The sequence below is a fragment of the Oncorhynchus mykiss genome, chromosome 4, assembly GCF_057628025.1.
Source record: "Oncorhynchus mykiss isolate SJ-2025 chromosome 4, ASM5762802v1, whole genome shotgun sequence".
NCBI classification, from domain to species: Eukaryota; Metazoa; Chordata; class Actinopteri; order Salmoniformes; family Salmonidae; genus Oncorhynchus; species Oncorhynchus mykiss.
The window spans coordinates 714,465-737,449 of record NC_143025.1 but is presented as its reverse complement, the minus strand read 5'-3'; the positions used below and the strand labels follow the sequence as shown (position 1 = coordinate 737,449).

Genomic DNA, 22,985 nt, shown 5'->3' with positions numbered 1-22,985 from the left:
TGGCGAGTAATATACTCAGAAGCGGTGGGTGGTGTGCACGTCTCCGAAGTCTTACCAGGAGGCCGCTCTGTCTATCTCTTCTGCGGCGACATTGTTTTGGGTCGGTCTCTGGGATTAGATCCAATGTCCTGGTTGGTGGATCAAACAGAGGATCCGCTTCGGGAAAGTTGTATTCATGGTCGTTATGTTGGTAAATTGACTTCGCTCTTATATCCAATAGTTCTTCCCGGCTGCATGTAATAACACTTAAGATTTTCAGGGTTAACAATGTAAGAAATCATTTATAAAAAAAACTAAATGCAGCATAGTTTCCGAAGGACTCCAACCATCTCTGTCGGCGCCATCTTGAAAAAGGGGTATTGTGTGTAGATTGGAGGACATTTTTTTATTTAATCCATTTTAGAAAATGGCTGTAACTTAACAAAATGTGAAGGGGTCTGAATACTTTCTGAATGCATAAGTGGGAACTCCTTCAAGACTGTTGGAAAAGCATTCCTCGTGAAGCTGGTTGAGAGAATGCCAAGAGTGCGCAAAGCTGTCATCAAGGCAAACGGGGAAAGAATCTCACATCTAGAATCTCAAATATGAAATATACACTATCTTTCAAAAGTTGGTCACTTAGAAATGTCCTTGTTTTTGAAAATAAATCACTTTTTTTTTTGTCCGTTAAAATAACATCAAAGTGATCAGAAATACAGTGTAGACATTGTTAATGCTGTAAATGACTATTGTAGCTGGAAATGGCAGATTTATGTTATATCTACATAGACCCATTATCAGCAACCATCACTCCTGTGTTCCAATGGCACGTTGTGTTAGCTAATCCAAGTTCATCATTTTAAAAAGGCTAATTGATCATTAGAAAACTATTTTGCAGTTATGTTAGCACAGCTGGAAATGCCTCAACTGGCAGCTTCATTAAATAGTACCCGCAAAACACCAGTCACAACGTCAACAGTGAAGAGGCGACTCTGGGATGCTGGCATTCTAGGCAGAGTTGCAAAGAAAAAGCCATATCTCAGACTGGCCAATAAAAATAAAAGATTAAGATGGGCAAAAGAACACAGACACTGGACAGACTATTTAATGAAGCTGCCAGTTGAGGACTTGTGTGGCATCTGTTTCTCAAACTAGACACTCTAATGTACTTGTCCTCTTGCTCAGTTGTGCACCGGGGCCTCCCACTCCTTTTCTATTCTGGTTAGAGCCAGTTTGCGCAGTTCTGTGAAGGGGGCAGTGCGAGATCTTCAGTTACTTGGCAATTTCACGCATCGAATAGCCTTCATTTCTCAGAACAAGAATAGACTGACGAGTTTCAGAAGAAAATACTTTGTTTCTGACCATTTTGAGCCTGTAATCGAACCCACAAATGCTGATGTTCCAGATACTCAACTAGTCTAAGGGTTTTCTCATGATCAATTAGCCTTTTAAATTATAAACTTGGATTAGCTAACACAAAGTGCCATTGGAACACAGGAGTGATGGTTGTTGATAATGGGCCTCTGTACACCTATGTAGATATTCCATAAAACATCTGCCGTTTGCAGCTACAATAATAATTTACAACATGAACAATCTATCTACACTGTATTTCTGATCAATTTGATGTTATTTTAATGGACAAAAAAAAAGGTTTTCTTTCAAAAGCAAGGACATTTATTTCAAAGTGACCCCAAACTTAGGAAAGGTAGTGTATTTTTGATTTATTTAACACTTTTTTGGTTACTACATTATGTTTTATTATAATTCTGATGTCTTCACTATTATTCTACAACGTGTGTAATAGTACAAAAGTGGCCGCTAGTAAAAATAAAGAAAAACTTGAATGAGTAGGTGTCTCCAAACTCCTGACTGGTACCTGTTATATAAGTATTCATACACATAGCTCATAAACAAAGACATTCCGTCGTAAGAACACATACACCCAGCCACAAGACTGACCCCCTCTATTGGTCGGATGCTCAGGATAAGGCTCTGCTGTGCACCAATGGGGCTTCTGCTCTGGCTAGAGCAAGGCCCGCCTCCAACCCTCCGACCAGTCAAGAAGACCGAAACGACAAGACTCCACCTACTTTATTCTATGTATAAAAATGAATGTAACCGTTGTATAAGGCCTCTTTTTCACCTGGCTCCTTGCCGAGTTATGTGAACTAGGTCCGTGCACGTAAAACTGCGGGACAAGATATCTCTGACTCATTAAAACTGTCTTTTGTTACAACTGGAATCCACTCTGTCCAGCGTCCGTGATTTGGTCTCAACTCTCCAGTATTTGAACACTAACAAACTTGGTAGCAGAGTTTGGTTATTCTTGAATTCGATCTATTATAAGTTAGTGTGAGAGGACGAGACTGATCACGGCTAAAAAAAATCAGACGGAAGAGTGACTTCCCCAGCCATTCATCTTGCCTCAGGAAATCTGATCGGAGCGCTCTATATAAAGGTGAGCAGAGCCCGTTATATCGAAATCTGCATATTGTATTATAGCCTAAACCAAATTTTGATCAGAAAGTACTGGGCGTGAGTATGAATCGGTGCCCAAATTTTTTACATAAGAACCTAAGACATTGATTAAAGATATCTTGTTTTGTAAAAAAATAAAAAAATAAATAAATATATATATATATATATATATATTCTTATTAATGGGCCTATACTCAGTTATTTTAATAGGAATGTGTGAATTGTGATTGACCAATGTGTTAAATTCCTCCAGGGACCCTATTTGTTCTGAAATCTGCATAGAAAACTGTCCTAATTATATATGTATTGGGTTGTGTATAGAGGTGACGTTAAATAGTGGCTGTGTTTTAACACGTAACGGACACAATTATGGATGTTGGAAATTCAATGAGAATTTCATACGAATGAATGAATGATAGATGAACCGAATCTGCAAGTAAAAATGTCCTATTTTGATACGTTCTGTACTATCGAATAAGGTCTTGTGGAGGTGTGGTTATAGTTGAATTATAGATGAACCGAATCTGCAAGTAAAAATGTCCTATTTTGATATGTTCTGTACTATCGAATAAGGTCTTGTGGAGGTGTGGTTATAGTTGAATTATAGATGAACCGAATCTGCAAGTAAAAATGTCCTATTTTGATACGTTCTGTACTATCGAATAAGGTCTTGTGGAGGTGTGGTTATAGTTGAATTATAGATGAACCGGATCTGCAAGTAAAAATGTCCTATTTTGATACGTTCTGTACTATCGAATAAGGTCTTGTGGAGGTGTGGTTATAGTTGAATTATGGATGAACCGGATCTGCAAGTAAAATCTCCTGTTGATACATATAACATCGAATAGGTCTTGTGGAGGTGTGGTTGGATTGAATGAATCTGCATGAAAAATGCCCTATTAAAAAAGCTGTGTATTATTTAATAGGTTTTGTAAGAGGTGTAGTCGAGTAGATACAGGATATGTAAGTTTGGCGTTCCACAAGACAGAGATCGGGAATGAGGTGGCTATTGCACATCAAACAATAAACATAATATGAACCAGAGTTGACATTCCATGATTTGGAGATGGGGGAAATTAAATTGAAAGAAACGTTTGTCGCGGAGTAGGTTGGGATACGTAACTGGGCTATTAGGCACACGTGCTGATAGACAAAGCCACCTTAGTATCGAATGGCCGTGCAACTTTGATTGACAGCAGCCGGGCTGGAATACTGATTTTCGTTTTTTTCATTCCTGTTGATATTGCCTAAAGTTTAAAATTATTCTGACAATTGCTATAGAATCGCTCGAATTTACTGATATAAGTTCATAAAGGAATTTACCGAATTGTTTACAGAAAGTATTTAAATAATTCACTGAACAACTCTTAGTTGTCTAGAAATTCTATCTATATTTCCTAAAGAGCTAGAATTACTCTGAAAATTGTTATAGAACCGCATATATTCACTGATATATTGTTCCAAAAGGAAATCGGCGAATCATTTTTAGAAAATACCTAAACGAATCGCTGAACAAATTCAAATAAAATACCGGAGAAACAGACACGTGGCGGGCGTCACATACTGATAACCCCCTTTGTATGCGAGGGTGGGGGTAGAAGAGATAAGCCATTGCCAGTACAGCAGTACATCTAAGCATACAACGATAGAAATAAACACCACATAGTAAGGATTGAATATACCTAAATAACGCATTATACACATTATCAGACGACTTAGATAAAATGTCTGCAGCCATCACGCCCAAACAAATGATTGCAGTAGAAACTCAAGACCAAGGGGAGCAGCCAGATAACACTCAGATCGTGGCACAGACTGTCTCTCAGATGATCCAACAGCAGGCAGCCCCACCACCCCATTACCCTCCCCCACAGCGGTATATCCTGCAATGGCAACGGGCTCAACGAGGCCCCTACACTGGACCATACAGAGGGGGAAACTACCAGTGGTATAACTGCGGAATTCCCGGTCACTATGCCAGATATTGCACGAAACCACTCTCCCCGCAGCAACAGCAATGGAGAGAAAGAGAAAGAGGACGTGGAGGGGCACCAGGAAGAGGAAGAGGACCCTCTCCTAGACACATGCAGCAGGAGCAGCAAGATTACAACCAACCCTCCCACTTCAACACCTGATCGCCCAGTAAGAATGATGAGGATGCCACTCCTGCCGATGACCACACTGTCTGAAGCCCAAGAAGTGTACTGGCTAAAACGCCTACCCACAGGGCCTGCCACCCCTCACATCCAGTTTAAGTTCAACCAACTGAAAGCTCAAATCTACACTCTGCACCCATATAAGACTCCCCAAGCTGAGATCCATTGCACACTCAATGCAACAGAAACTGATGACTGCCTCTACACTGCAGACTGGGACGAAGACATGATGCACCTGACCCCACCTATCAGGTGTTGTACCATTGGGTGTGGCCCAGAGGGGGTGGCAGCACCGGTCATCCTACGATCAAGGAACCTCCATGCACCCCTGGCCTGGACGGCTGAAGCATCAACAGCCATAGCACTCCTGAAAACAGATATATCAGCGGCAGCAGCTCTGACTGCACCTGACTACAAGAACAAGTTCCATTTGGATGTTTCTGAAAGGGAAGGATTCACCTCATCCGTCCTATTCCAGAAACAAGAGGGGGAGAGAAGGGTCTTGATGTACTACTCTTCCAAACTTGACCACATTGAGGTAGGACAGTCAACATGCTCCAGATACGTTGCTGCAGTAGCAAAAGCTATTGAAAAAACAGCTCACCTCGTGATGTCACCCTTCAATCAGCCATCATCCCTCAACCAGCATCGGCCAAATTAGCTGAAATCATCGGATTGACGCAGGTCCTCATCAGAGGAAAAGGAAAGACTGAATATCTATACAGACTCAGCCCATGCCCATGAAGCAGGCCACACTGATGGACCCAGAACTTTTATGAGAAACACATGGCCCCACACACACGAAGGCAAACTAAAGACCCTCCAAAAAGGCCTCGCACATCTGGTGGCACCCTCACATAAAAAATATGACTGACTTATTTTATGACGATGATTTATTTTGTGACGAATGCAATGGTTGTGACAGACACAACCCAAAGAAACCATATCGAACACCAATGGGCTCATACTTAATACCTAATGCATGTTTTCAGGATATTAGTATAGACTACACCGACATGGGCCCCGAAAATTTATCTAAAGGCAAACTCTCTCTCCTAGTCATAATAGATAGGTTCTCCAAATGGGTAGAGGCAATACTAACAAAAGGGGAGGATGCTAGGTCAGTCTTTGAGTGGCTACAAACCAAACTAATACCCAGGTATGGCATCCCAAGACGAATCAAATTTGACAAATGGCTTACATTTAACAAACACCTGAGACAGGTGGAAGAAAGATTTGGCATAACCCACAGATTTGGATCTAAGTACAGGCCCCAATCCCAAAATCTGGTGGAACGTCAAACCAAAAGCAAAAGCTAAGATAGCTAAAGTATGTGCCTCATGGGATAATGACTGGTAGAGTCATGCATGGTCCACCAAGGGAGGGAGGTCATATGCCCGCCCTTGATGTACAACAAATTGTAATGTCTAATTATGTGAAAAAACTGACGGTTCTCTCTGCAGCACTCTCTACCCAGGTTCACAAGGTCCAGGAGGGGGAGTTGCCGGGGGACACGCCACTACTGAAGGTAAAGGTTGGTGACGGAGTGAGGGTTACAGTCCACAAGAGAAAGTGGCTGGAACCCAGGTGGACTGGACCGTACGAAGTGAAGGAGGTTACTTCACACTCAGTCCAGGTCAAAGGTAAATCAGGCACACCTTGGCACCGCCTTACACATTGCACCCCAGCCCCAATTCCTTCTAGAACACTGACTGAAGTCAGAGCTGATTTGAGCGGCCTAAATTCAATTCCAAATGAAGACACTCCTTCCTCAGGTGATGCGGCATCAAACTCTGCCTCCCCTGAGAAGGGAACCTCACCCAGTTAGAGGGAAATTGAACACTAACATACCGTACACACACACACACACACACACAACATAAAGAATATTCAGGATTGACTGCAAAATTATTCTTACAACAAGGCCCAACTATGTACCATAATGAGGTGTGAGAGAGCCACTGCTGAGCAGTGTTGCCAACTTAGCGAATTTGTTGCTATATTTAGCGAGTATTCAGACCCCTCTAGCGACACGTTTTCAAAAAGCAACTAGCGACAAATCTAGCGACTTTTCCTGGTGTTATTGGAGACTTTGACGTGAAAGCACGTATCGTTCTTACTCTTCTCAATGAGCAGCGGGTGCTGCCGTGGGCCCCACCCCCGTCCCAAAGCACTCACAGGCGGCCCAGTCCTCGCCCAGCAGTCCCTCCCAGCTGCAGTCAGAGCAGGAGATGTTCACCCCTCCGCGTCTAGACTGCAAATGAATCACGCATGCAGGAAGCAGCCGCTGGCTGATCCCGCCCTGGCTTACATTCAGGGAGGGATGTAAATGTAAAAAAAAATAATAATAATAATGTTTTTTTCAGTAAAATAAAAAACTAAGTAACTCCGCCAGTGTCTCTTTTGGGTCACTTTTGCCGGTCCCAAGCCCAGATAAAGGAGGAGGGTTGGAATTGTGACATAAAAAAACAAGAATGGACAGAAGAAAGTTCATTTGTAGTTCTAAAAATATTTAGGGTGTTTTTTACTCGCTTTTTGTCTCTCCCACACATTACGTTACGTCCCACGTCATTCAACAGGCTACGTTACGTCCCACGTCATTCAACAGGCTACGTTACGTCCCACGTCATTCAACAGGCTACGTTACGTCCCTCGTCATTCAACAGGCTACGTTACGTCCCTCGTCATTCAACAGGCTACGTTACGTCCAACGTCATTCAACAGGCTACGTTACGTCCCCACGTCATTCAACAGGCTACGTTACGTCCCTCGTCATTCAACAGGCTACGTTACGTCCCTCATCGGGGCGGCAGGGTAGCCTAGTGGTTAGAGCGTTGGACTAGTAACCGGAAGGTTGCAAGTTCAAACCCCCGAGCTGACAAGGTACAAATCTGTTGTTCTGAACAGGCAGTTAACCCACTGTTCCTAGGCTGTCATTGAAAATAAGAATTTGTTCTTAAATGACTTGCCTATTTAAATAAAGGTAAAAAATAAATAAAAAATCTAATAAAAAAAGGTCATTCAACAGGCTGTTACACCCCACGTGATTCAACAGGCTACGTTACATCCCACGTGATTCAACAGGCTACGTTCCATCCCACGTGATTCAACAGGATACGTTCTATCCTGTAACATGAGATGCAGTTGACACATTGTAACAGCACAGACTAATGACAGTTTCCCAACATATTGTCACTTAGTTGCCATGTACCAATGCATGCAGACGATACTTCCTAAAACTATAGGCCGTATTAAAGGGTGTGTCTAGAACTACTTGTTGTGCTGTTGTTGTGTTGTTGTGCTGTGACATATATTGTTATTGTTATGCAAAATAATTGTCAATCGTGGACGTCTATTCACTCACCATGACATGCATTTAACACCAAACTTCACGTAACTATAGAATTGTAAACCATGTAGATTATATTTACCTTGAGTACAAACTCCTTCCCCGCGGTGCGAATCTCAAACTGCCCCTCATCCCCCTCCACATCATAGCTGAAGCTGGCTTCGCCTATCGTTATGTGTCCCAGCGGCAAGGCGTCTTGGGGAGTCTTGAAGTAATACAAATAACATTTCCTCTCGTCGTACACAAACCAGCGGAGTTTAAACCCCCGCAGCGGCCCTTTTCCAGCGAGTTTAGTCAAATAACCGCATAGTTTCGCAACCGGGTCCTTCAGTGATTCGGGTTCGCCTGCGTCCACCGAATTGGAGGCCAGAACCCGTAGGTCTCGTGTAGAGTTCTCCTCTCCGCCATCCTCTTCTTGCATCTTTCCCCAACTTTCTTCGTCTTGGCTTGCACCAGAGCGGACGCACGGTCACAGATGATCCATTATACTGACCAGATACTCAAGTGGCCGCTCTAACAATACAAATATATGTCATAAAAAATGGAAGGCAGTCCAGTCCAGGAAGGAGCCAAAATTAGGTGGGATCATTCAGCATTGTGAACCTAGCGACATTAAGGTCAAGTGAGCATAAGGCTAAATTTCAAAATAAAAGTCAAGTAATTATATTTTTGTTTTCTCATGATTTGGTTGGGTCTAATTGTGCTGCTGTCCTGGGGCTCTGTAAGGTGTGTTTGTGTTTGTGAACAGAGCCCCAGGACAGCAGCACAATTAGACCCAACCAAATCATGAGAAAACAAAAATATAATTACTTGACACATTGGAAAGAATTAACAAAAAAACAGAGCAAACTAGAATGCTATTTGGCCCTACACAGAGAGTACACAGCGGCAGAATACCTGACCACTGTGACTGACCCAAAATTAAGGAAAGCTTTGACTATGTACAGACTCAGTGAGCATAGCCTTGCTATTGAGAAGGGCTACCGTAGGCAGACATGGCTCTCAAGAGAAGACAGGCTATGTGTTCACCAGGACCAGCTTGCTTAGGGGACTCTTCTCCAGGTTCATCTCTCTGTAGGTGATGGCTTTGTTGTGGAAGGTTTGGGAATGGCTTCCTTTTAGGTGGTTATAGAATTTAACGGCTCTTTTCTGGATTTTGATAATTAGTGGGTATCGGCCTAATTCTGCTCTGCATGCATTATTTGGTGTTCTACGTTGTACACGGAGGATATTTTTGCAGAATTCTGCGTGCAGAGTCTCAATTTGGTGTTTGTCCCATTTTGTGAAGTCTTGGTTGGTGAGCGGACCCCAGACCTCACAACCATAAAGGGCAATGGGCTCTATGACTGATTCAAGTATTTTTAGCCAAATCCTAATTGGTATGTTGAAATGTATGTTCCTTTTGATGGCATAGAATGCCCTTCTTGCCTTGTCTCTCAGATCGTTATCTGTCTCTCTCGCGATCTGTCTTTCTCGCTCGCTATCTGTCTCTCGCTCGCTATCTCTCTCGCTATATCTCTCTCGCTCGCTATCTCTCTCGCTCGCTATCTATCTCTATCTCTCTCTCTCTCGCTCGCTATCTCTCTCGCTCTCTCTCTCTCGCTCGCTATCTCTCTCTCTCTCTCTCTCTCTCGCTCACTATCTCTCGCTCTCTATCTCTCTCGCTCGCTATCTCTCGCTCTCTATCTCTCTCGCTTGCTATCTATCTCTCTCGCTTGCTATCTGTCTCTCTCGCTCACTATCTGTCTCTCTTGCTCGCTATCTGTTTCTCTCGCTCGCTATCTGTCTCTCTCGCTATCTCTCTCTCTATCTCTCTCGCTCGCTCGCTGTCTCTCTCGCTCGCTATCTCTCTCGCTCGCTATCTCTCTCTCTCGCTCGCTATCTGTCTCTCTCACTCGCTATCTGTCTCTCTCGCTCGCTATCTCTCTCTCGCTCGCTATCTGTCTCTCTCGCTGTCTCTCTCTCTCTCTCTCTCCCTCTCTCTCGCTGTCTCTTTCTGTATTTGAGCCATTCAAACCTTTTTTTGGAGAAAAAGCTCCTGTCAGCTGTTACCAACAAAGTGCTTTCATCATAACACTCTCTCAGATCGTTATCTGTCTCTCTCGCGATCTGTCTTTCTCGCTCGCTATCTGTCTCTCGCTCGCTATCTCTCTCGCTATATCTCTCTCGCTCGCTATCTCTCTCGCTCGCTATCTATCTCTATCTCTCTCTCTCTCGCTCGCTATCTCTCTCGCTCTCTCTCTCTCGCTCGCTATCTCTCTCTCTCTCTCTCTCTCGCTCGCTATCTCTCGCTCTCTATCTCTCTCGCTTGCTATCTGTCTCTCTCGCTTGCTATCTGTCTCTCTCGCTCACTATCTGTCTCTCTTGCTCGCTATCTGTCTCTCTCGCTCGCTATCTGTCTCTCTCGCTATCTCTCTCTCTCTATCTCTCTCGCTCGCTATCTGTCTCTCTCGCTCGCTATCTGTCTCTCTCGCTCGCTATCTCTCTCTCGCTCGCTGTCTCTCTCGCTCGCTATCTCTCTCTCTCGCTCGCTATCTGTCTCTCTCACTCGCTATCTGTCTCTCTCGCTCGCTATCTCTCTCTCGCTCGCTATCTGTCTCTCTCGCTGTCTCTCTCTCTCTCTCTCTCCCGCTGTCTCTTTCTGTATTTGAGCCATTCAAACCTTTTTTTGGAGAAAAAGCTCCTGTCAGCTGTTACCAACAAAGTGCTTTCATCATAACACTTTACATCTATTTGCTGTGTACTGTTAATTCTACAGAAGTTGTGTCCAGTAAAGGTGGTGATATTGAATCCTCAGACACCTTGCTAAAAGGATCTGGTTTCATACCATGAAGATGTGCATCATTCAATAGATTTTTGGAGGGAAACCAACTGTCTACTGTTACCAGACTGTTGGGGGGGATGTGCATAGTGACAAACTGCTGGAGCACATCGTCTCCATGGTGAAAAACACATTCACAGCAATGACAAACCCACTATGTTCACTGACATTCACTGAACACAAACATACATGCTGTTTTAATAAATACATCTAGGCAAACTGGCCCTCACAACCTGCTGAACCAGGCTCATGCTTTGGTTTGTCTTCTCCTCTGCCCTCCAGTCTGACTTGCTGCACTCACTATTCACCCCTAGACCTACAGTCAACACATCACAATCCACCACTAGACCTACAGTCCACACCTCACTATCCACCACTAGACCCACAGTCAAAACCTCACTATCCACCACTAGACCTACAGTCAACACCTCACTATCCACCACTAGACCACAGTCAACACCTCACTATCCATCACTAGACCTACAGTCAACACCTCACTATCCACCACTAGACCCACAGTCAAAACCTCACTATCCACCACTAGACCTACAGTCAACACCTCACTATCCACCACTAGACATACAGTCAACACCTCACTATCCATCACTAGACCCACAGTCAACACCTCACTATCCACCACTAGACATACAGTCAACACCTCACTATCCATCACTAGACCTACAGTCAACACCTCACTATCCACCACTAGACATACAGTCAACACCTCACTATCCACCACTAGACCTACAGTCAACACCTCACTATCCACCACTAGACCTACAGTCAACACCTCACTATCCATCACTAGACCTACAGTCAACACCTCACTATCCACCACTAGACCTACAGTCAACACCTCACTATCCATCACTAGACCACAGTCAACACCTCACTATCCACCACTAGACCTACAGTCAACACCTCACTATCCACCACTAGACCCACAGTCAACACCTCACTATTCATCACTAGACCTACAGTCAACACCTCACTATCCACCACTAGACCCATAGTCAACACCTCACTATTCATCACTAGACCTACAGTCAACACCTCACTATCCACCACTAGACCCACAGTCAACACCTCACTATCCACCACTAGACCTACAGTCAACACCTCACTATCCATCACTAGACCCACAGTCAACACCTCACTATCCACCACTAGACATACAGTCAACACCTCACTATTCATCACTAGACCTACAGTCCACACCTCACTATCCACCACTAGACCTACAGTCAACACCTCACTATCCACCACTAGACCTACAGTCAACACCTCACTATCCACCATTAGACCCATTGTCAACACATCACTATTCACCACGGAACGTTTAGTCAACACAGAGGACTTGTTCAAGGTGAGGAAATTCACAGAGGACTGAGGTTCAGGTCAGCCCAGGCTTCACTACTCCTTACCCTGTCTCTCCTCTTAAGCTAGCAGGTACAGTATTACAACACTACAACCTTGGAATTGTTTGACTATGGTATGTGTGTAGCTGGTGTAGAGAGTTAGGCGCAGGACAGCAGATATGAGTAATCAACGTATTTACTCAAGTAAATCACATATACAACACAAATTACCGAGCCCCACAATAACGGACAGTATACAAGACAAACAATCACTCACTAACAAACATGGGGGAACAGAGGGTTAAATAATGAACAAGTCATTGGGGAATTGAAACCAGGTGTGTAAGACAAAGACAAAACAAATGGAAAATGAAAAGTGGATTGGCAATGGCTAGAAGGCCGGTGATGTCGACCACCAAACGCCGCCCGAACAAGGAGAGGGGCCGACTTCGGAAGTCGTGACAGACTAACATGCATTGGCAAGAATTATGGATCATTTTAAATTCGTGCATATTCTTTTCTCATATCATACACTACTGGACTGAAGACTGAATTTCTTTCTTTGCCATCCGGCACTTTTCCAGTGGGTTCGGAGCTCATCATTGAGAAGGGGAGGTGTTTACATGTCTTTTCCAGTGGGTTCGGAGCTCATCATTGAGAAGGGGAGGTGTTTACATGTCTTTTCCAGTGGGTTCGGAGCTCATCATTGAGAAGGGGAGGTGTTTACATGTCTTTTCCAGTGGGTTCGGAGCTCATCATTGAGCAGGGGAGGTGTTTACAGGTCTTTTCCAGTGGGTACAGAGCTATAATAAATTAATTATTCTCGGAATAAATCCAGAATTAAAAAATACCAAGATTTGCTTGTCATTATTTTATTTTATCTTTACATTATAACCTCATTACAGTAGATCACTGGTTAACAGACGTCATCCTTCCCTTATTTATAACTTGTATTACAGTAGATCACTGGTTAACAGAGACGTCATCCTTCCCTTATTTATAACCTGTATTACAGTAGATCACTGGTTAACAGACGTCATCCTTCCCTTATTTATAACCTCATTACAGTAGATCACTGGTTAACAGAAGTCATCCTTCCCTTATTTATAACCCCATTACAGTAGATCACTGGTTAACAGACGTCATCCTTCCCTTATTTATAACCTCATTACAGTAGATCACTGGTTAACAGACGTCATCCTTCCCTTATTTATAACCTCATTACAGTAGATCACTGGTTAACAGACGTCATCCTTCCCTTATTTATAACCTCATTACAGTAGATCACTGGTTAACAGAGACGTCACCCTTCCCTTATTTATAACCTGTATTACAGTAGATCACTGGTTAACAGAGACGTCACCCTTCCCTTATTTATAACCTGTATTACAGTAGATCACTGGTTAACAGACGGCATCCTTCTCTTATTTATCTCTACCCTAACCTCAGGTAATAATTAAACAGCAACATGTGCTGTCTTTCCAACTGATGGAAACTTTCCACACAAATATTCATTTAGAAAGATAAAGACCTTCACAGTGTAGGTCTGTTGTCTTAACAATGTACTAACAATTCTAATGTAATACGTGCCTATAGCAGTCAATAACAGTGATAATAACAGACTATAGGAGTGTAACATAACTGTTAACAATGTACAGTAGATCTACCAACGCACAGATGTGTTTAAAGAGCATAAACTATTTTGTTTGACTGGGAGCAGCATAGGGTGTCATCTAGTGGAATGGGAATCAAATATTATTACAAATATTATTTAATGAGGAATATTGAACATTCCTTAATTCATTCCTTTTCAACGCATTAATAACGTTAATTAGGTTTTTGGAGATGTTTTTGATTGTATTTTTCATGTCATTTACCCACCTAGTAGATATTTACAAATAACCACTAGAAGTCGACAATAAGCCTCAATCTCTTCTAAAATAGGAGAGAGAGGAATCAGATAAAAAGAACGCATCTTGAAACAGGCAAACTGTACTTCGATTTGTGATCTTGTAGTCATGTAAAGGGAGACTATTATTTTGAAGCTTTTTTCGAGATATTAACGGTCACGTTAATGTCGCTGATTTCACGGAGCTGAACCATTCTAGCCAATAAAAGGGCAGATATGCGTGAACACAACAGGAACAACTCCGATGTAGTGATTTTCCTCAAAGTTGCCGGGATGTCACGTGTCCTACTTCTATCAACTACACTCGTAACAACCTACGCATTACGAAACGTCTATTCGACCAAATAATACACACGTAGCAAATAAATCATTACATTTTTTGTTAACAAAATTAAACACTCTCTCATTGACCTCCATACAAAAACTCCTAGCTTGGTGACCAACAAAAACAAAAAACGCCACCCACTGGAGAATACATAATTTGTGCCCAGTTATCGCTCTCGCTTGGCCTCTTCTTCTCTGGCAAGGTTCTGTTTCCATCCGCATGACTGCTTGGACTCGGGGATTCCGGTGATGATGGTAGTTGTAGTTTTAGAGGAAATTAGTTAGAACCGTAAAGTAGCCTACCACAAGGTGGAAACAAACATTTCTAAGTTCCTTTCCGAAGAGACGGTGGTAGCCTACTGTAATTTTTATTTTACCTTTATTTAAGCTAGGCAAGTCAGTTAAGAACAAATTCTTATTTTCAATGACAGCCTAGGAACAGTGGGTTAACTGCCTTGTTCAGGGGAACAGTGGGTTAACTGCCTTGTTCAGGGGCAGAATGACAGATTTCTACCTTGTGAGCTCGGGATTTGATCTAACAACCTTTCAGTTACTAGTCCAACGCCCTAACCACTAGGATACCTGCCGCCCCTACACTCTAACCACTAGGATACCTGTCGCCCCTACACTCTAACCACTAGGATACCTGTCGCCCCTACACTCTAACCACTAGGATACCTGCCGCCCCTACAATCGAACCATTAGGATACCTGCCGCCCCTACACTCTAACCGCTAGGATACCTGCCGCCCCTACACTCTAACCACTAGGATACCTGTCGCCCCTACACTCTAACCACTAGGATACCTGACGCCCCTACAATCAAACCACTAGGATACCTGCCGCCCCTACACTCTAACCACTAGGATACCTGTCGCCCCTACACTCTAACCGCTAGGATACCTGCCGCCCCTACAATCAAACCACTAGGATACCTGCCGCCCCTACACTCTAACCACTAGGATACCTGTCGCCCCTACACTCTAACCGCTAGGATACCTGCCGCCCCTACACTCTAACCACTAGGATACCTGTCGCCCCTACACTCTAACCGCTAGGATACCTGCCGCCCCTACACTCTAACCACTAGGATACCTGTCGCCCCTACACTCTAACCACTAGGATACCTGCCGCCCCTACACTCTAACCACTAGGATACCTGTCGCCCCTACACTCTAACCACTAGGATACCTGCCGCCCCTACAATCGAACCACTAGGATACCTGCCGCCCCTACACTCTAACCACTAGGATACCTGTCGCCCCTACACTCTAACCGCTAGGATACCTGCCGCCCCTACACTCTAACCACTAGGATACCTGTCGCCCCTACACTCTAACCACTAGGATACCTGACGCCCCTACAATCGAACCACTAGGATACCTGTCGCCCCTACACTCTAACCACTAGGATACCTGCCGCCCCTACACTCTAACCACTAGGATACCTGTCGCCCCTACACTCTAACCACTAGGATACCTGCCGCCCCTACAATCGAACCACTAGGATACCTGCCGCCCCTACACTCTAACCACTAGGATACCTGTCGCCCCTACACTCTAACCGCTAGGATACCTGCCGCCCCTACACTCTAACCGCTAGGATACCTGTCGCCCCTACACTCTAACCACTAGGATACCTGTCGCCCCTACACTCTAACCACTAGGATACCTGCCGCCCCTACAATCGAACCACTAGGATACCTGCCGCCCCTACACTCTAACCGCTAAGATACCTGCCGCCCCTACACTCTAACCGCTAGGATACCTGCCGCCCCTACACTCTAACCGCTAGGATACCTGCCGCCCCTTCACTCTAACCGCTAGGACACCTGCCGCCCCTACACTCTAACCACTAGGATACCTGCCGCCCCTACACTCTAACCACTAGGATACCTGCCGTCCCTACAGTCTAACCACTAGGATACCTGCAGTCTCTACACTCTAACCACTAGGCTACCTATCGCCCCTACACTCTAACCACTAGGATACCTGCCACCCCTACACTCTAACCACTAGGCTACCTGCCTCCCCTACACTCTAACTACTAGGATACCTACCTCCCCTACACTCTAACCACTAGGATACCTACCTCCCCTGCACTCTAACCACTAGGATACCTACCTCCCCTACACTCTAACCACTAGGATACCTGCCTCCCCTACACTCTAACCACTAGGCTACCTGCCTCCCCTACAGTCTAACCACTAGGATACCTGCAGTCTCTACACTCTAACCACTAGGCTACCTGCCTCCCCTACAGTCTAACCACTAGGATACCTGCCTCCCCTACACTCTAACCACTAGGCTACCTGCCTCCCCTACACTCTAACCACTAGGATACCTGCAGTCTCTACACTCTAACCACTAGGCTACCTGCCTCCCCTACAGTCTAACCACTAGGATACCTGCAGTCTCTACACTCTAACCACTAGGCTACCTGCCTCCCCTACACTCTAACCACTAGGATACCTGCCTCCCCTACACTCTAACCACTAGGATACCTACCTCCTACCTCTCATATAAACATACAAAGCAAACCCCCCCCCCCCCCAAGGTGCAGACTCCGGCCGCAAATCCTGAACGTATAGGGGAGGGTCTGGGTGGGCATCTGTCGCTGTCTGGCGCTGGACGTGGACCCTACTCCACCATAGCCTTAGTTCGCTTCTGTGGCCTCCTAGGAAAGGCGACCCTCGCCGTCAACCTAGGACTGGCAGCCCTACTAAAGGGCCCCACTGGACTGAGGGGCAGCTCCGGACTGAGGGGCAGCTCAGGACTGAGGGGTAGCTCAGGACTGAGGGGTAGCTCCGGACTGAGGGGCAGCTCAGGACTGAGGGGTAGCTCAGGACTGAAGGGTAGCTCTGGACTGACTGGCGGCTCTGGCAGCTCCTGGCTGGCTGGCGGCTCTGGCAGGTCCTGGCTGGCTGGCGGCTCTGGCAGGTCCTGGCTGGCATGGTGGCTCTGGCAGCTCCTGGCTGGCTGGCGGCTCTGGCAGCTCCTGGCTGGCTGGCGGCTCTGGCAGCTCCTGGCTGGCTGGCGGCTCTGGCAGCTCCTGGCTGACTGATGGCTCTGGCAGGTCCTAGCTGACTGACGGCTCTGGCAGGTTCTAGCAGCTCTGGACAGACGGGAGACTCTAGCAGCTCTGGACAGACGGGAGACTCTAGCAGCTCTGGACAGACGGGAGACTCTAGCAGCTCTGGACAGACGGGAGACTCTAGCAGCTCTGGACAGACGGGAGACTCTAGCAGCTCTGGACAGACAGGAGACTCTAGCAGCTCTGGACAGACGGGAGACTCTAGCAGCTCTGGACAGACGGGAGACTCTAGCAGCTCTGGACAGACGGGAGACTCTAGCAGCTCTGGACAGACGGGAGACTCTAGCAGCTCTGGACAGACGGGAGACTCTAGCAGCTCTGGACAGAGGGGAGTCTCTAGCAGCTCTGGACAGACGGGGGACTCTGGCAGCGCTAGAGAGGAGGAAGGCTCTGGCAGCGCTGGACAGGCGGGAGACCCTGTAGGCAGAAGACGGAGAGACAGCCTGGTGTGGGGGGCTGCCAACGGAGGGCTGGTGCGTGGAGGTGGCACTGGATAGACCGGACCGTGCAGGCGCACTGGAGCTCTTGAGCACTGAGCCTGCCCAACCTTTACCTGGTTGAAAGCTCCCCGTAGCCCGACCAGTGTGGCGAGGAGGAATAGGCCGCACTGGGTTGTGCTGGCAAACTGGGGACACCATGCGTAAGGCTGGTGCCATGTACGCCGGCCCAAGGAGACAAACTGGAGACCAGATGCGTAGAGCCTTCTTCATGGCACCTGGCTCGATGCCCACTCTAGCCCGGCCGATACGAGGAGCTGGAATGTCCCGCACCGGGCTATGCACCCGCACCGGGGACACCGTGCGCTCCACAGCATAACACAGTGCCTGCCCGGTCTCTCTCGCTCGCCGGTAAGCACAGAAAGTTGGCACAGGTCTCCTACCTGGCTTCGCCACACTCCCTGTGTGCTTCCCCCCCAATACATTTTTGGGGCTGCCTCTTGGGCTTCCTACCGCATCGCCGTGCTGACTCCATTCGCCGGTATCCCTCCTCACACTGCTCCAAAGAATCTCAGGCGGGCTCCGGCACTCTCCCTGGGTCGACCGCCCACCTGTCTATCTCCTCCCAAGTAGTGACACGGTACAGCTCCCATGTCCAGAAATCCTGACTTCGCTGCTGCTGCTGCTGCTGCTGCCCATTACCACGCCGCTTGGTCCTTTTGTGGTGGGTGTTTCTGTAACGGCAGATTTCCTCCTCTTCGTCTGAAGAGGAGGTGTAGCAGGGATCGGACCAAAACGCAGCGTGGTAAGTGTCCCTGACGATTTTAATAAGAAAATCCTGAGCACTATGAAATACAAAACAATAAACGATAACATGAAATAAACCAAACCGAAACAGTCCCGTGTGGCACAAACACTGACACAGGAAACAAACACCCACAAACCAACAGTGAAACCCAGGCTACCTAAATATGGTTCCCAATCAGAGACAACGACTAACACCTGCCTCTGATTGAGAACCATATCAGGCCAAACACAGAAACAGACACACTAGACATCCAACATAGAATGCCCACTCAGATCACAGCCTGACCAAACAAAACATAGAAACATACAAAGCAAACTATGGTCAGGGAGTGACAGTGAAACATTTCAAAGCTGTGTCAACGCCCAGGGCAAAACACTTCAAAGCTGTGTCAACGCCCAGGGCGAAACACTTCAAAGCTGTGTCAACGCCCAGGGCGAAACACTTTGAAAGCTGTGTCAACGCCCAGGGCGAAACACTTCAAAGCTGTGTCAACGCTCAGGGCGAAACACTTTGAAAGCTGTGTCAACGCCCAGGGCGAAACACTTCAAAGCTGTGTCAACGCTCAGGGCGAAACACTTTGAAAGCTGTGTCAACGCCCAGGGCGAAACACTTCAAAGCTGTGTCAACGCTCAGGGCGAAACACTTCAAAGCTGTGTCAACGCCCAGGGCGAAACACTTCAAAGCTGTGTCAACGCCCAGGGCGAAACACTTCAAAGCTGTGTCAACGCTCAGGGCGAAACACTTCAAAGCTGTGTCAACGCCCAGGGCGAAACACTTCAAAGCTGTGTCAACGCCCAGGGCGAAACACTTCAAAGCTGTGTCAACGCTCAGGGCGAAACACTTTGAAAGCTGTGTCAACGCCCAGGGCGAAACACTTCAAAGCTGTGTCAACGCTCAGGGCGAAACACTTTGAAAGCTGTGTCAACGCCCAGGGCGAAACACTTCAAAGCTGTGTCAACGCTCAGGGCGAAACACTTTGAAAGCTGTGTCAACGCCCAGGGCGAAACACTTCAAAGCTGTGTCAACGCCCAGGGCGAAACACTTCAAAGCTGTGTCAACGCCCAGGGCGAAACACTTCAAAGCTGTGTCAACGCTCAGGGCGAAACACTTCAAAGCTGTGTCAACGCCCAGGGCGAAACACTTCAAAGCTGTGTCAACGCCCAGGGCGAAACACTTCAAAGCTGTGTCAACGCTCAGGGCGAAACACTTTGAAAGCTGTGTCAACGCCCAGGGCGAAACACTTCAAAGCTGTGTCAACGCTCAGGGCGAAACACTTTGAAAGCTGTGTCAACGCCCAGGGCGAAACACTTCAAAGCTGTGTCAACGCTCAGGGCGAAACACTTTGAAAGCTGTGTCAACGCCCAGGGCGAAACACTTCAAAGCTGTGTCAACGCCCAGGGCGAAACACTTCAAAGCTGTGTCAACGCCCAGGGCGAAACACTTCAAAGCTGTGTCAACGCCCAGGGCGAAACACTTCAAAGCTGTGTCAACGCTCAGGGCGAAACACTTCAAAGCTGTGTCAACGCCCAGGGCGAAACACTTCAAAGCTGTGTCAACGCCCAGGGCGAAACACTTCAAAGCTGTGTCAACGCTCAGGGCGAAACACTTTGAAAGCTGTGTCAACGCCCAGGGCGAAACACTTCAAAGCTGTGTCAACGCTCAGGGCGAAACACTTTGAAAGCTGTGTCAACGCCCAGGGCGAAACACTTCAAAGCTGTGTCAACGCTCAGGGCGAAACACTTTGAAAGCTGTGTCAACGCCCAGGGCGAAACACTTCAAAGCTGTGTCAACGCCCAGGGCGAAACACTTCAAAGCTGTGTCAACGCCCAGGGCGAAACACTTCAAAGCTGTGTTTTTGATCCACACTGATGGAGCTCGGAGCATAAGAATTTCACTGTACCCTGCGACTACATCTGCAACCCTGAGCACTGACTAATGAACTCATTTGATCTAATAAGACTCTCTGTGTAACACCATTTCCTGTTGCATAGTAACACTCAGATACAGTGGCTCAGACACCACAGTTTCTTCTCCACATGTTTACTTTCCATTTACCTTGTTGAACCCACCCGGTAATCATACCCATACCCCACTCATAGACAGGGGAACAGGCTGCTCACACTACTACTGACCACAGATCAGATCAGCAGGGGAACAGGCTGTTCACACTACTACTGACCACAGATCAGATCAGCAGGGGAACAGGCTGTTCACACTACTACTGACCACAGATCAGATCAGCAGGGGAACAGGCTGTTCACACTACTACTGACCACAGATCAGATCAGCAGGGGAACAAGCTGCTCACACTACTACTGACCACAGATCAGATCAGCAGGGGAACAGGCTGTTCACACTACTACTGACCACAGATCAGATTAGTTCAGCCCTTCATAGGCAGGGGAACAAGCTGCTCACACTACTACTGACCACAGATCAGATCAGCAGGGGAACAGGCTGTTCACACTACTACTGACCACCGATCAGATTAGATCAGCCCTTCATAGGCAGGGGAACAAGCTGCTCACACTACTACTGACCACAGATCAGATCAGCCCTTCATAGGCAGGGGAACAGGCTGTTAACCATATTCTCATTTTGATTGTTCATACACTCTTCAAGCCCCATATTAAGGCCCATTTGACACAGGCTGGCTGGTTTTGGTAATGATAAATGGGCCTACTGTGCCAATGCTAATCTGTTCCATGATTCACAAACTCTGAAAATTCCAAGTCAGACAGTTTACAGAAAATGTATTAACAAAATCTACCGTGTTTTGGAAGTCAGGCTCCCAGTTACACCAAACAGACTTTCTCTGTGAGTAGATATATAATCCAATTCTAGTTCTGTGGGTAAAACCTTCTCCTGTTGCCTAGGGATACTGAAATACAGCGGCTCAGAAACCACAGTTTCTCCTCCACAGGTTCACTTTCCACTCATCTTCAGGAAACTGTTGGTTGGTGCAGGCCCTTCTCTATCTGATGCAAATTTCAACAGTATAGTAGATTCTACCATTGCATAATGACGCCTACACTTTCCTAACCCATGGAAGGGTAGAGTAGATGTGGTATGTATATCAGACGTGTTCAGAGGTGTACTCTTTCAGTGTTCCCTTCCTCAGAGACCCTAAATACATAGACGATGATTAACTTTAACTGAGAGGACTTTAGGATCACACCACCACACACTGTAGATATCAGATACAGGTACGGTTACAGTTTCTCTAGCTTTCTGAACTCAAGCCTCTTTCTGCCTTTTGAATGTGTGTTTGTTATCTTATTGGATGTTATTACACCGTATGTTATAACAACCTGTCAATCATTAAACTTTTCTTACAGTTGACCTGTATTTTTCATGTTGTTTGAACAGGGACCTCATGTCTGCGCTCTAGACACCTCAGGTCTCAGCACGCCCTGTCTCAGCCCTGCTACCCTCCTTGGTACCTGACAGAGAAACAGCTGGACCAGACCCTGTCTCAGCCCTGCTACCCTCCTTGGTACCTGACAGAGAAACAGCTGGACCAGACCCTGTCTCAGCCCTGCTACCCTCCTTGGTACCTGACAGAGAAAGAGCTGGACCAGACCCTGTCTCAGCCCTGCTACCCTCCTTGGTACCTGACAGAGAAACAGCTGGATCACACCCTGTCTCAGCCCTGCTACCCTCCTTGGTACCTGACAGAGAAACAGCTGGACCAGACCCTGTCTCAGCCCTGCTACCCTCCTTGGTACCTGACAGAGAAACAGCTGGATCACACCCTGTCTCAGCCCTGCTACCCTCCTTGGTACCTGACAGAGAAACAGCTGGACCAGACCCTGTCTCAGCCCTGCTACCCTCCTTGGTACCTGACAGAGAAACAGCTGGTCTAGAGCCTATAGCAGACCGCTTCAGGACCTGCCTCAAGGTACATAAAATACAGTATAGTCAAGATCTGATGATAAAACTCTTGAACAGTCTTTCATCTCTATGACGCATGAGTCACATAACTTTGATAACTTGAATGCACTTTTTTCGGTCAATACAGAGATGTTAAATAGTAATACAGAGATGTTAAATAGTAATACAGAGATGTTAAATAGTAATACAGAGATGTTAACAGTAATACAGAGATGTTAAATAGTAATACAGAGATGTTAAATAGTAATACAGAGATGTTAAATAGTAATACAGAGATGTTAACAGTAATACAGAGATGTTAAATAGTAATACAGAGATGTTAAATAGTAATACAGAGATGTTAAATAGTAATACAGAGATGTTAACAGTAATACAGA

The 22,985-nt window shown here is 46.3% G+C and overlaps 1 protein-coding gene across 2 annotated transcripts in view; it reads right to left on the bottom strand.

The window, feature by feature from the left end:
* tbc1d2b (TBC1 domain family, member 2B) overlaps positions 1-8,589 on the bottom strand; it is an 82,685-nt gene extending 74,096 nt beyond the window's left edge. The window contains exon 1 of one of the 2 annotated variants that reach the window (XM_090230806.1): positions 8,048-8,589. In XM_090230806.1, coding sequence (XP_090086932.1) covers positions 8,048-8,386 — 339 coding nt within the window. In that variant the 5' untranslated portion in view covers positions 8,387-8,589. The remainder of the gene's footprint in view (positions 1-8,047) is intronic. The other variant, XM_090230807.1, reaches the window with a different exon arrangement.
* Between the last annotated feature and the right edge of the window lie 14,396 nt (positions 8,590-22,985).